Source organism: Fundulus heteroclitus, chromosome 13, assembly GCF_011125445.2.
Source record: "Fundulus heteroclitus isolate FHET01 chromosome 13, MU-UCD_Fhet_4.1, whole genome shotgun sequence".
Taxonomy (NCBI): domain Eukaryota; kingdom Metazoa; phylum Chordata; class Actinopteri; order Cyprinodontiformes; family Fundulidae; genus Fundulus; species Fundulus heteroclitus.
In genome coordinates this window covers 29,042,181-29,057,410 of record NC_046373.1, presented here as the reverse complement: position 1 = coordinate 29,057,410, position 15,230 = coordinate 29,042,181, and the positions used below count along the sequence as shown (strand labels likewise).

The 15,230-nt window shown below is 40.1% G+C and overlaps 1 protein-coding gene across 4 annotated transcripts in view; it reads left to right on the top strand.

Moving 5' to 3' along the window:
• trappc9 (trafficking protein particle complex 9) overlaps positions 1-15,230 on the top strand; it is a 270,154-nt gene that overhangs the window by 138,787 nt on the left and 116,137 nt on the right. For all 4 annotated transcript variants that reach the window (XM_021322125.2, XM_021322124.2, XM_036145568.1 and 1 more), the window contains one exon: positions 602-712. In XM_021322125.2, the coding sequence (XP_021177800.2) occupies positions 602-712 (111 nt within the window). The remainder of the gene's footprint in view (positions 1-601; positions 713-15,230) is intronic.

The following is a 15,230-nucleotide window of genomic DNA, read 5'->3' as shown; positions in this document are numbered from 1 at the left end:
TGCAGTTTTTCTACAAGCAAAATCTGTCACGCTGCATAACATTCCCATTTTAAAGGTGCACTGGCGGCACCCGGTGCTCTGTTACCTGGTTTGTGTTTTCAGACATGCAGGCCTTTTATCCGTCATTACTGCCGGCAGGGCGACACCTACTTTGCGGATAAAATTAACTCTGTGAAAACCCAACACGTTGATCTGAATCCCAAATTGGTCCCTCTTATGATCTGCATGAGAAAAGCAGGCCCGGGATGATGCGCAGATGACCTGCTCCACATAGGTCTTCAGATTTAATGAAAGCACGGCCACCTTTGATGTTCTGACAAGGACTGAGAGTACTTTACGCTCCGTCTTCTCTTGATCTCACGGGCTCGCTGCGTGCGCGCCGCTGTTTATTTTTAGAAAGCAATTATAACCAGATGCACAAACACCGTCCACGGTTTATGTAAGCGGGACGTGTCGCGTCTGGGGAGGAACGCTGATATGTGTTTAGTTTGCGTTCCCGTCTGATTCATGCTCATAGTTTGGTCTGGTTTGATGCGTGGTCTCAGCTGGAGGCCCGGCACCGGTGTTTATCTGCTCTGAGTGTGTCTCTCTGTGTCCGCAGCACCCGGCAGTGCCATCTTCTGCTGGACATCTTCAACCCGACTGAGCACGAGCTCACCGTCAGCGCCAAGAACAGCAAGGACCTGGTGCTTCATCCCAGCGAGTGTCAGAGGTGAGTTAAAAGTCTGCACGTCCGCAGGCGGAGGTTTTGTGTAAAACCCTGAAAGGTTGAACTCCTGGTCCATCCCACAGTGAAATCTGCATGTTTGCCTCATTGTACTAGTATAAAGAAGAGACATTCTGTGGATATGTTCAAATTCACTTCCTGCTTTAAAAGATTTGCTCGTCCCAATGGGCTTGCTGGGTATTTCATAAGATCAGAATCTCGACTGAGCAAGTTCAATCCAGATGCAAGATCTTGTGATTCGCTCCAGGTATTAGCTGATTTCACTGTGCATACAGCAAATAAAACAAAATTAAAAACACCCACAGTGCTCCCATGCTCAGTAAGTCGGTCAGGGGCAAATCAGACGGCTCATTAGCAGTCAGCTCTCTCCATTAATACACGCATTAGTTCTGATCACCAGTGAGTACTTGTCACTTTCAATCTATTCCAGCAGCGATCTCTAAATATCAAAGTGTAACTCGTCAGATGCCAAATGTTAAATGACTTCGATCAGGATTTTTGGTGAAAAACATGATGACATTTAAAAGTTTAAAAGGTGCCTGTAGCGCTTTCTCCCTAAAATAAATGGCTCCCTGGACTAAAAAAAAGTCACAATGCACTCTCCGGTCACTTTATTAGGCACACTTGTTCATCTGCATGTTGACACAAGTAGTGGCTCAGCGGATCACTGTAATTAGGCACTAAGACGTGTAGAAGGTTGACTCGCTGAGGTTGAAGCTGGGCATCAGGTAGAAGAAGAATGGGAAATGTAAGTGGCATGACGATGGCATCGCTGTGCTCCAGCGATTTGCAATATGGACGTACAGCTAACTCACCAGCAGCAGCTGCTTGGTGCTATCATGGCAAAATGGACCCAATTCTTTGAAATCTTTCTGAATCTTTGTTAAATCTGTCGCTCTGAGAATTCTGAAGGCTGTGCCTAATAAAGTGGCCGATGAGTGTCCAACATGTAGCGCGTGTACACTGACGAGGAAACATGTGGTGAAACAAGGTTCCAGTTTACAGATTGAATGGAGCCGTTTTCCCTTTATAAAGGGTTTCTGAGTTTTTGCTTTATTTTAAACTGGTTTTAATTTATGCAAAAGCAGCAGAAATTAGTGCAGCCATTAAAAAAAACGTAGCTCTGCGTTTACAGCGCATGGACGAAATGCCTCCATGGCTGATAAATCCTTGGGCAAAGCATCTTTCTGAAGTGATACAGTGTTCCAGAGCTCAGAAAACTGGATTTCTCTTTTTCTGTTGCTGTTCACCTTTTTCTGGTCATCATTGCCATGTTGAAAAGTCCTGTTGCTTCCCAAAGAGAAGTTGCAGTCGGATGATTGCTTCTTGACCTCCAATATACCTTTGGATCCATTTACACAGGTTACACTTGTGGGCTGCCCTTATATTTTCTATAGTGATTGAACAAAAAACTCACTTCAGTTCTCTTCAGTTGTAATACCGTCATTTGATGTTTTCTCTGTACCAGTGGGTGTTATGTTTTAGGGGCAATTGCTGGGATCTTTTATAGACTGCCTTCCGGCTATCTGGCCGTGGAGTTCATTTTGGTTCGAGTGCCTCCTTACTGCAGATCTTTACCTCTTGCTACACTTTCTTCCAGTAAAGACTGAATTCCAGCTGAAGTGCTTTTTAGGTTTCCTGACTAATTTTCCTGGCAATTCAAGCTGAAGTCTCACTCTGTCTGACCTTGGCTTGATGTTAACGGAGCAACTAGTTTGCTCCTTTATCCAAAACGGAATATCATCACCTACCAGTTTTACATCTTTTGCCAATTTCATACAGTCTGACCTTTTTTTTTTTGTAATCCTTTAATAAGTTATTTGCTTTGCATTGATTCAATGGTAAAGTTTCTTTTCATATATTTCATTGATGCGTTGCATGGATGAAACAATAGCTGCATTGTATCAGATTCTTACTTTTTTTTGCCACATTAAGACCACTAATTTAAAAAATATTTAATGACTTGAAAACTCGGTTGGCAGGACAACCTTGAGTCATAGATGAAAATAAAAGAAAATCTGCCCTTATGATATTTGTACCGTGAAAAAAATAAAATAAACACAGTGGAAGGAAAGCCATAACTAAAGTGTACAGTTTGCTCCCAGCTCTATCTGGTCACAGTCTCCTGTTTCCAGTGTGCAGTGGAAACTGCCGTTGCACATCACTGAACACAGCATGCCTCGCTGTGAAGCTCGGTGGTGGCAGCATCATGCCGTGGAGAAGCTTTTCTTCGTCACGTTTTTTACTGCAAGCAGCTAAGGCACGGTTCAAGAGTGCAGAAACGGCTCCTTAGAAATCCGCAGTCCTAGAAAGCCTGACGGTGTCAGACTGGGTCTTTCAGGGAATCGGGTCTTGAGAGACACAGAGTCTCAAAACACTTTAATTTCAGAATGTAGAAGATCAGCAAAATAAATCTGAGCCCGTTCACGCTGTCATGGTTCTGCTGTTTGGTTCTGATAGCAGCTGCTTGTTTTTCACTCTTAGTGGAGCTCCTTCCTGCTGGAGATGCACCACTGAGAACGGCTGTTTGGGAAAATTCAGAACTAGTTATTCATTAGTAATTAATTACACGTAGTCATTTCCCCCTCATGTTTCCCCTACCATGCGTTAGAGACATGCCTGCACATGTGCTGATACAGCATCTCAGTCTCTTATTGTTTCTCTAAATCCCCTCCACCCCTCCCTGTCGCTCAACTCATCACTCCACTGGAAATGGCAAATTCTGATTCCAGTCAGCACTGCCTCTACGACGCATCCTCGGCCACGAGCGGAGGTGCACCGATGGTGACTCACAGGCATTTCTCCACAGGGTGGGTGGGTGGGCATTATTTGTAGGGAATTAGGGGGTGGAAAGGCATCCTTTCAGACTGAGCCAAGCAGCTCATCACTCAGCCCCCTTAAAATAACCCATCCTGTGCAGAAATTAGTTGTCGTTGTGAGATCAACAAGCTTGCCAGCAATTTATTACAGCCATTGTCTGAAACAGGTTGCGTTAATAAGTCTTGAACAAATTGCATTCAAAATTGATCTTCATTCTGTTTAACGCTTTTATGAGTTTATTACTGAGATTTTACTCAGTTATAATTCTGCTACAGGTAATTTAAAAGCTTGTCAGCCTGTATGAATTCACATAAATGCATGTGCCAAATTGTCATGGCTTGAAAATATAACCGTTTGCATAATAGTGATGGACCAGCTGTGTGATCTATTGTAGGGCCGCACAGTACCCCACAAATATATTGCCTTCCTAAACTTATTGCGTGCAATATTGATTTAGCAATCAACTGTATTTATTGCAAAGTTGTAATCTATTATATTTCAGGGAGGCATGGACCAAAATGATTAACTCGATATACACAAACATTTTAAGAAAAATGTGTTCTCATAATAGTGATGACTTTAATTGCATTCAGAAGCAGCAGTTATAAATAACATTAACACCAATAAACATTAATATTTATAGTTATAGTAATCTACTCTAAAACATGGTCATTGTTTCAATTTTGACATATAGACTTAAAAACACGCATCTCTAGGTGTGATTTTTCAGTACTCATTGTGCATGGTTTTATACCTTATTGCCGATTTGCGCTTTATAGAATCAAACAAGTATAAGAAGCTGACATAAGCTGGTAAATTAGTCCAGATTTCTGCTCCGATAGAGCCTGCAGTCAGCCGTGTTTAGCATGCGAACTGTTGTTTTACAACTGTGTTGACTGAAAAGTCAGTGGAGGAACTCCTTTATGTGGAGATTTTTTTTCTTTTAATATCTAAGAGCGTATATTTTGAAACTGAGAGCAGGAGTTCTTATTACACTATATTGTTATAATGGTCCCACTTTGAAAAAAGTCTTGGTTGTTTACAAGTATGTTCTGCTCCTCCGCTAGAAATGACATCTTTCAATGGCAGACAGTGCATTAAAGGGAAGTTGTGGGTTTCTTTGTCTTTGGTTTCACGGTCTCTTCCATTGAACGCAAAAGAGAGCAAATAAAACGTAAGACATCTGTATGATTTCCCCGAATAGTCGGACAAGTTGACTGCAAACTAGAATGGCAACAACTGCAATGCCAATCATTTTGGAAGATGACGGCGTCCCAGGAGCTTCATTTTAACAGCTATTGTTGCGCGGCACAATAACCAGAGAAGGAGTTCTGCCAGAAAATAAGCCAAGCTTCAAAAAGCGAGTTCACGTTCCAAAACAAGCCCAAGAAATTGCAACCACCCACTCATGAAAGTTAAAAGTGACTTTAAAAACAAACCCAGAGTCGCTTATAATAAATGGACTAGGCAATACTGAAGCTTACATGAACACCCCTGTTGAATCGTATGACGATGTTTACATCCCGCTAAGATAAAGCAGAATGAACATAGTCTACCTGCACAGACGTTGCAGTCGCTGGTATTAGGCCTGGACATTCAAGTAATGGCTCCTTACCACAGAGGAAATGTAGAGAGCACACTTAGGTGTCTTTAGTCAGATTCCTCAGTAAAGTCCTCCCGGTTACAAGCTCGTGTCCAACATTGACATTTCTCACCAATCCTTCAGAGTTTTGGAAAATCCATGGGGAAAAAACTCCATAAAAGTCAGGATCATCATATCAAGAGTCCCTCCAGCAGATACCAGCGCAGCAGCAATGTTTTGTTGTTGCCATGTCTGTTAAGGTGATATTCAGGACAGATCTGTTCACTATTTGACTGAAAAGTAAACTATTCAAGCTTCAACGCTCTTTTTATGTACGACTCTAATATGGCTGTGGTGCATGCGCTCTGGGATGTTCTAAATTTAGCAATTTGATGTCATTTGAGAAATGTCCTATTGGTTTGAACTGATACCAGGCCACCAGTTTATTCCAGATTAAACCAAAGAAAAACACACCTGAGAGCACAGATTTTATCTCTACAGAGGACGATAAAGGACGAAGCACAGGATGTATTCAATGGAAGCACACAAACATACTTGCAATTGGGAGTAGAGCACACTTTGGCAATCTTTTTTTTTTTTCTTGTACTATTAGTGCCAGGTTATGAGCAAGAGCACTACACTATCTGACAAAGATACCAAGGAATCTGGCTCCCTAAACTAAAAACATATGCTTTTGCTTTTAGGGAAGAAAAAAAATTCAACCTTCTCTATTACTTTGCACATCATGATTGCCTGTGATTTTTGTCAGTGAAAAAATGTGATTAAACATTAAACAAGTGAATGTGATTGTTAGCAAGACAAAAAGTGTAAGTAGCATTCTTTCAGGCTTCTGACCAGCAGTCCTCAAGAGGCAACTCTGCTGTATTCTTTGTTCCCTAGGGAGGAAAAAGGAGTTTATTCGCCCCGCTCTCAAACTCAATTCATTGTCTCTGATATTTAAAAAATCTCCCCATTGCATGGTTTTCTAACATCACATAGCTGTAATTTATTGTGTAGGCGTAGACATTTTTCTTTATTATCTACTATCACTGTTTCAAAGAACCTGATGTGCGTTCTACTCCCTTCAAAGGGGAATTGCAGTTTCACTTCCATCAGTGGTGCGGTAGAGTTGCTCCTAAACTGAGAATGGATTTTTGGAGCGATACAGGCTTTGGTTTGTTGAGCGTGTTATCGCCCTCTCCATGGATTTACTGCTCCATCCATCGGAGTTTAGAGTGTGTCCGAATTTTATGGGCTTTTTTTGTTCTCTGTCAACGTTCTTTAGTATGTAAATTTAAAATTTACTCTATGGAATTCATGACAAAATGAACAGTCATATTGGGTTATTTTTATTTTTGTTTTTATGTCACACAATTTCCACTGAGGTTTGAGAACAGACTTTGACTCTACGGTCTCATGCTGCGTTTCCAATTACCACCCACTGTTTTCCCTGTGAAACATGTCAAACTGCTGGACTCAAGTGCCATCAAAAGCTGAAGTAAATATGAGTACCATGTATTTGTTGCACCTCTGCTCTGGTCCTTTCAGATTTAGGATTATAAGTATGTCTAACATCTCTTATGAAAACTAATTTAATTTTCTTTTACCAAACAGGTAGTGTTTTTCTTTTTAAAGATACGTTTTGTTAAATTTGGTTCACTTATTAAAGTCAAAACACAGCAAAAAGTAACCAGAGAGCAATTTGGATGAAAACTATCAGGTCTGATTACATTTAGTCCAGTTAACTTAAGTTCCAACAGTCATGCTCACATCCAAGCCAGGATCATACAGAACATTAGTAATATCTTGTCTGCTCATCTGTAAGATTGTATCTGTTCTTAATTGTCTGGAGGTCTCTTATCATAAGCAAGCACAAGGCGATAGTGGGAAGGAAGAACTCTCTTTTATATATAACAGGAGCTAGATTCAGGAGGGTAGGCCGTCTGCCTCACGGCAGCGTTAGAGCTGTTCAGTGGTTCTTTAACAGATTATCTTAGGGGAAAGAAAGGCCTTATCCACACGGAAACGAGATTAGGTGTATCTGGAAAAGTAGTTTTTTCTTTTAGGCCGGGCATTCACACAGATCTGGTGTTTTGGGAGACCGTAAACGATAATTTTGAAGCCGGGTCACGGGGCTACATTTCAAAATGCCGCTTTCCTCTTTCCGTGTGTGCCTGCTAGCTGCATCTTTTCTGAAATGATGACATCATAGCTCCGCCTCTCTGTAACCCAGATGTGCCTCGCTCTCTCAGATAATAACAAACCATCTGGTGTTGTGTTCATATTAAGGCAGATATTGTTACGGCTGTTAGGATCGTGCTCGGACTCTTCCTTTCTAACATGTCCCCCTGCCAACCCACATAAAGATCATGTTGAACTTGTGTCTCACTCCCACCATGGTGCTGCGTTTACTTTTTATGCCCGATGCATGTTTCTGTCTCAGTGTCACCAATGGGCCTGGCATACCTACTACAACATTTTTAGTGCTTCTGCATCCTCTCGTGTGGACATGCAATTTTTCTTAAACATTAAAGAAAATATACCATGCTTGTCTTTGTGTGGACGGGGCCTAAGCTAGCTCATTCTGCCCTTTTTCGTCCAATAAGCAGCCCCATTTTATTTTTAGCTATTCCTGTTAGAAAGGTCTTTTTGGAAAGGAAACTGTACAATTTCTGTTTAAGTACCCTTCTGTTATGCTTCGCTGTTAAATATTCTATGTTATCATCCATTATATGGCAAATCATTTCAGTTTCAGAGGTTTGGCCCGAAAGTGCTCTCTTTGTGGCTGAAAGTGTGTTTTAAAATCATTTATTTTTTTTGAAAAGCAGGTGAAACACACTCTGTGATTTGTTTTATGTTTTCTAGTTTTTTTTTTTGGCTCCACTGTACCTTGATATTTGATCCTTAAACTTCTCAGTGGTAAAGTGATGTTTGGATTGCAGAACCCCACATTGTGGACTTTTGCGACGGTGTCTGAAATAGAGACAGAGGAGCTCTGTGGGCACATTTTGTCCCAAGGCACTAAGAAATTGGACTCTGTGGGATTCTCTCTCTCTATTTTATTTTTTACGCAAGAGGCTAAAAAATGATTTCAGTCCGTGTTCTTTTGGATTTTCACTGAGGACTAAGGTGCAGGATTGATTAGGAAAATGAAGTCTGCTAAAGTGTGAAAAAGAAACGGTGGTGAGTTGCAGCTGAGCTGTAAAACCAGAATTTGCTTAATATTAAAATGACTGAGGAAGAAAAGGTTGATATAAATGTTAAGAATAAATCCCAAAAAGGTTAAGGGGAATATTAAAAGTACTAACATGCTCTTATGGCTCTTTTATTTTTCCATGTCTATACAGTGGAAATGAACAGACCTTTTCTAGAACATAAATAGAACCCACAAGAGGCTAGTTCCTGAGAAGAAATAATAATTGGTTGGGAGCAATTTACACAACAAAATGTTCAAATAGCACTTTGCATAAAATGGGTGGCTTGTCCTTTAAAGTGTTTTAAATGCTTAAATGGGGTGAGACTGAACACAAAATGTTAAGTGCTTTTTCCTTTTCTGGTGAGCACACTTTCACATGAAACTTTCTAAAGAGCGGATACTGCTTGCACAAGTTTTTATACTTATTTGTTTGGTTAGGGACTATTTTCCTTGGCTCATTTAACCCATTTCCACAGAAAATTACATGATGCCTCATGTTTTCATAGTGAGGCTGAGTTAGTCTCTCACTACTGTGTGACTGCCTGAATTTCAAAGCTTCTTCAGCTTTCCTGGCATTTACCAGAACAGCAGATATTCACAGCACTCATAGATTTATTGTTACGACATAAACTCAGCTCATAATGTTTATATATTTCACTTTGTGCAGTGTCTTGCAAAAGCATAAATACAGTTTGAACATTTTCATATTGGATCATGCTGACAGAGTTTTATGGTGTTTTGTGTAGACAAACACAGTGTGGTATATACTTGCATTTATATTTAATATGCTTTGATATAAACCACTCCTTCCTACCTCCGGCTGCATGGTTACGGTTTTTGTCCTGTTGGGAGGTGAACCTCCACGCCAGGGTCAAGTCTTTTGCTGCAGGTTTCCCAGGATGCAGTTCTATCCTTGCTCAATAGAATCATCACCACAGCATGATGGAGCCACGCCTATGTTTCACTATGGGGTGCTGTGTTTTCTTGCCACTTTTCCATAACACATTTATGTTGTCATAACATTCTAAGACCTGAGCTATGGATATCTGCAGCTCCTCCTGAGACATTCCCACCTGAGAGACAGTCTCTCTCAGCATATCCAGAGCCGATCCTCCTCCCTCCGTCTAGGGGGCATTCGGAACAAATGTCTGAGCCACCTTCGCTGGCTCCTCTCGGTGTGGAGGAGCAGCAGCTCTACTCCGAGTCCCTCCCAGATAGCCAGGCTCCTCACCCTATCTTTCAGGAAGTGCCCAGCCACCCTGTAAAGAAAACTAATTTCAGCCACTTAGAACCAGGATCTCGTTCTTTTGTCATGGCCATAGGTGAGGGTAGAAGCTTAACCGATTGGTTAATCGAGAGCTGAGCCTCTTGGCCCAGCTTTCTCTTCACCACATCAGATTGGTGCATTGCATGCATCACTGTGGCTGACGCACCGATCCGTCTGTCCATCCCCCCCTCGTTACTTCCTACACCTGGTAAGAGCAAGCCTCCTTTTCCGTTCAGGAATCATGGCCTCAAACGTGAAAGAGCAGATCTTTGCAATCTGCCGCAAATGGCCACGGTGTATGCAGCAGGTCCAGGCATGGGGAGGCCAGCAGAACCATGATGTCGGCAAAAAGCAGAGACGAAATCTGCTCCCGTCCCTGTCCATGCAAGTTATTAACAGGACCAGTGACAATGGTCCCTGTCTGCAGACCCTGTCAGAGTTCACACAGTCATCCAGTCTCAGTATCCACAAGCTGACACCCACTCAGTGCAAACACCCAATTCAGACTATTCTCGGATACTGCACAGAAAAACAAGCGCAGGCTCAAACATCACCCGTCTGCGGAGCCACGTGGTGCACGTCTCTTCAGCCGTTCCCCTGTCAACATCAAACGGCCCTGTCGTTTCCCATTTTGTTCCCTTCTATGATAAATGAGATGTCGAGCGCAACATGTTTTTTGGGGTCTTCATCCAGGACTGGTGAAACTAAGGTTTCAATATGACAGATGCAGAAATGACTCTGTCAGTCATTCCCACTTTCCGCTTACAACAAATATTTTTTTAATTGTCTTTGCTAAGTTTTTTTTCATGGCTGCACAAGCAGAATATAAAATGTAAAGCTTCCCTGTTTGGATGGGATAAAACGTGTGTTTTAAGTCTGCCCAACACAATGAGTTTGCTTAACCTGCCTCAGATTTACATCGTTTAGAGGAGACAGATCACAACATTTAGTGAATATGTTCATCTCTCATGTCCTTCAGAAGTAAGTTTAGTTTGTCAAGTTTTTTACTCCATTGCTGTAAAAGCTGCATGCTAGCGAGTGACAGAGTACCTCTTTCATCTTCTCCTATTTTTACACGGTCTTTATCCTCCTCGTGATGTCCCTTAATGGCACCTGACAGCGCAAATGGTCACTTTGATGTTCAGGAGAAGGGACGGTGTTCCTAAAGACTGCTGCGACACAACCACAGTGTCCAAGCTGCTTTCTTCCATCTTACCATAGAGCAGAGCACGACAGAGTGGACAATGTTTCCCTATATTTTCTGTTACAGTAACATCCTGCAAAGGATGAGATTAAAGGTAATAATTACTGTCATTGGAATAGTTTTCTTTCTTAAATACGATATATCTTTATCTTACTAGTATTCCTTTACAGTTTGTTTTGGCTTGAAGCTTACAAATGTGTTTATTTTCCCCTCAGAAGTCAAGCAATACGTAAAAAAAAATAAAATAAAAGGAGTAATAGGAAAGATAGCAAAGAGTGATGACCTCAAATATGCATGTATAAACACTGACATAAATTCATAGAACTCAAGAGGAAATTGTTGTTAGTAAATTCTCTAAATCAAATGAGTTGTACTTATCCCGCAGCTTTGGGTTGTTGTCTTAATCTTTTTCATTATCTCTGTGAAAAACATGTTTTATCCAGAGACTGTTTTGATTAGAAGAAATCTTCTTTACCTATATACTCTCATGAATCTCTCTCTGACTTTTCCTGCTTAGGGTTGTGGAAAAGTAAAAGTGCTTACACCATCCTTTTGCAGTAGAAAGGTCTTATTTTGTAATGAAAACATTTTTTTTAGTTGTATAACATTTGCCTATTGCTACTACACACACATTATTAACATCCACATATGGCAGTGCCTCTGGCTCCAAAGGGTCTTTTTTTGTCAAAAGGTATTTTTTGATATTACTTACCGGCTTTGAAAAGCAATAGAAAAGCTGTGATTTGTGCATGTTTCAAGCTGTTTCATAATTTTTAGGCTTTCTTGCTTTGAAAAATGATGACATATGTTCTGTGATCCTGACATATGTTTCACTGTGGGTTCTTAACTGCCTCAGTTTTTTTTTTTTTCAATTTCAGATAGAAAGTATTTTAAAATCCTTCTTATAAAGTCACTCTCCTAAAATTATTATTTTCTACCTAATAAGTGACAGGCAGGTTTATGATGTTGAAGCCCAAGCATATTCCTTATATTGTTCGATGTAATGAAGTGTCTTCGCAGGGTTTAACGAGCCTGATTTAATTGGTGGAACTGCTGTTTCTGCTTCCTTTATGATTTCCAGTCCTAAATTTGGTAACCTTTATTTCACCAGATTAAAGTAGTTTAAAAATTGGTTTACATAAGTAGGTGAAGTTTGATCACATTTTGTATCAGCCTCTGTTTTTTTTTTTTTTTTTACTTGCTCACTAACAAATTAAAGCTGCTGGAGAGCACCCGCTCATGTGGAACAGATTGCAGAGAGATAAATAAATGGAGAAAGGTCCATCATAACTTTAATAAGCAGGAAGTTATAAAATACAGTTCTGCTCAGCATAATAATCAGACAACACCAACCACATCAATTACTGTTTCTTTGGTGTACAAAGAAAAGGTTTAACATATAGTGCATCTATAATACGCACTTAAAAATCCTTAAATTTGTGTGGCCAATATTGATCTCACAAATGATTGCTTGTAAGTTTGATTCAAGTGTCATGAGTTCACACGTTAGCCTGTCAATGTAATATTCAGCCTGCCTCACCGCAGTAGATGCCCATGTTGTGCAATTTAACCTACTTGATTATGAATATTATTAATGATTATAATTGGATATAATAATTGATAATGTGTTATTTTAATCAGAAGAAAGCAACAGAGAAAAATGTTTCCAAATGGTTCTGATTAAGGGCTACCAGCCTTTAATGATTCTAACTAGCAATTGGGTTTATTAATTAACAATTATTAACCTTATTTACCATGAAATGTGGATGTCTAGCCAGTTGTAAGACTGAATTAGACTTGCCACCAGTAAACGTCGATTACCTTAAATTATAATTGCAATAGGAATTACTAATCATTAACTACAAGCAAAGGAAAAATGTCTCATGTGTTCGTGTTGCGATTCATAAACCCTTAGAGACAATTGGATCACTGTTATAAAAACTGCATACAACCACGATTAAAATATAAAAAAATATATTAAACCAATAATTCCCTGTTACAGCAATTATTCTGTTTTAATACCAACACTACTTGAACACACTACTGAATCAAAACAACACAACATAAAGGAAGAAAATTAAAACAACAAAGCAAAACGGCAAAGTCATGAAACTTGGATATAGTAGTATTTGGTCATTTCCTACTTAAATAAGCGTCACTTAATTAAGCATTGAATAAATACCATCAAGGCAGTAGCAAATTATGTAAACAGCATTGAAATGGATCTGGCCAATGCTTGGAGTGATGTGATGGTGCTTCAAAACACAGGCCTGATGCTAGTAGCTCCCATTAGCTACAGAGAGCTTCAAGCTGCTAAGCTAAAACTCAAGATGGCGACCACTCAGGCGATGAGCTAACCCTTAGCCACAGTTAAGTGACCTAAGCGCGTAGAGCTACCGAGTGGCAGCGAACTCGAGACAAACGCTGACCCAATGAATGAACTTCAAACAAAATCCCCATGAAAATCCAAAGCAACAGAAGAGAGCGAGAAGAGAAAGAAGGAAAAGGGAAATTGGAACCAAACAATAACGTCCAGAATAATGACCCTAAAGCAAATTATATTGCGTGATTGTTCTATCACAGTGCAGCCATCAATAATAATAATTTTTTTTAAAACGGAGAGGCTTACAGTCTCTCACTTCTCTGTTTAGTTATTCTAAATGCCAGAATTCAGCATTTTCATTGGCTGACTTTATGCGCATGGGGAGTAATTAAGTGGCTCCTCCTGGTAGTCACCAGCTATCCTTCAGGACATTTCACTGTGAGCAAAAACAACTGCAGCCAGGTGCGGGTTTATTTGTATTTATTTATTTTTTTTGCCCTTTTTTTCTTGCACAGCACGACTCAGGAAAGGAGCTCTTCTACAGGCTGTCACACTCATTAAAAAGGCCACCCCATGACAATACTAGGGACCACTCCAGAACCACAGCGTACACTCCTTCCTGCTCTCTTGTGCTGCCGGTGCAGGCATTTCTCATTGAAACCAGAGGCATTACGGAGAGTGACAATGACTTACATAAGTAATCCTTCAGACTGCAAGCAAAATGCTTGACTGCAACGGTTTGCAACCCCTGGCAAAAAATGATGGAGCCAGCATTTTCAGGCAGGTGCTTTTTACTTTGTAGCTTTTTTCCCCAGACAAAATAACCTTTAAAAACTCCAACAGAAAATTATTAGTGAGCGTGAAAAAAAAAAACTGTATATAATGCTTGAAATGATGACATGTTAGGTCAAGCATTTTCACATTAACCTTCAATAAAAATACAGCAGCTTTACAACAACACTGTATTTGGTCAAATATTTAAAATAACAATGTAGAGCATGATCTAATTGCTTTTATTAAATGCAGAAAGGGAATCATTATTCTTAGTGTTGCCAAACTAATATATTAGTTTACATAATCTGTAAAAAAAAAGAAGAAGTTTGGTTTCTGTTCTTTTTTGCATCTTTATAAGGATGGGAAAGGAAAACAAGGTTTGGAAAAAAATATGAATTTATGCACTTTATTTCCTACTCCATTGCCTAAATGGGCAACTCTCAAACTGTGTTGTGTTGTGTCCCCCTTTGAAGAATGAAATGTTTTCAGCATGTTCTCTCTCTGGAAATACCTAAATATTTACCTTATAGTCCCAGAGCGAGGAAATTTGTCTCAGGCAATGTGCCGCCACACTGAGTGGCAGATGGGGATCAATCTATGGTCAAGGGAGCCAGAGTGACAGAGTTTCAAACCAGCGACCTTTGCGGTCTCTCCACATACAAACACCCGGCTCCCTAACCACCACTCCCACAGATGGTACGTTACTTTTAGCTAAGCCTGAACCTCATCATCAATAAAATACAGAGACCTGAACTAGACAAGCTGAACATATGGGAAATATCTAGACACCTATCCCTTAGACAAACTAGTTACATTAAGTTTTATACTCTTTCAGGAGTTTATTGATAATATTTCTCCAAAAACATTCATAGCAACATTAGCTCAATGCAGTGAAGCCATTGCTCTAAGGATTATCTTAATTTAGCAGGTTTTATTTATAATGTCTCCAGATTCTAGGTCCTGTGCTGTTCCTTGTGAACAACAAAAATAAGGCAGGGCAGATCATGTGTTTCAGCTCTTAATGCCTTCACGCCCCATAGTCTGGGAACTGGCTTAAACGTTGTGTCCTTGCTACCGACCTTGGTTGGACAAAGGAGACCTAAAAAGCCAGAACCTTGATATCAGAGATTTGCCAATGCTTAGAGACAAGGCCCCATCCTGCAAAGCTGATTAATTGCTATTCAAGAATTTGAATCTGACTGAGAAATCATATTTTAGAGAAGTCTGTGCCGTAAGAAATGCTAGTTGCAATGCTTATATTGGTTCATTATTTACAATTTTTGCTGTACTTCACCTAAAAAGCCAATAATTGCATTAATAACATCTTTATTTTTAGG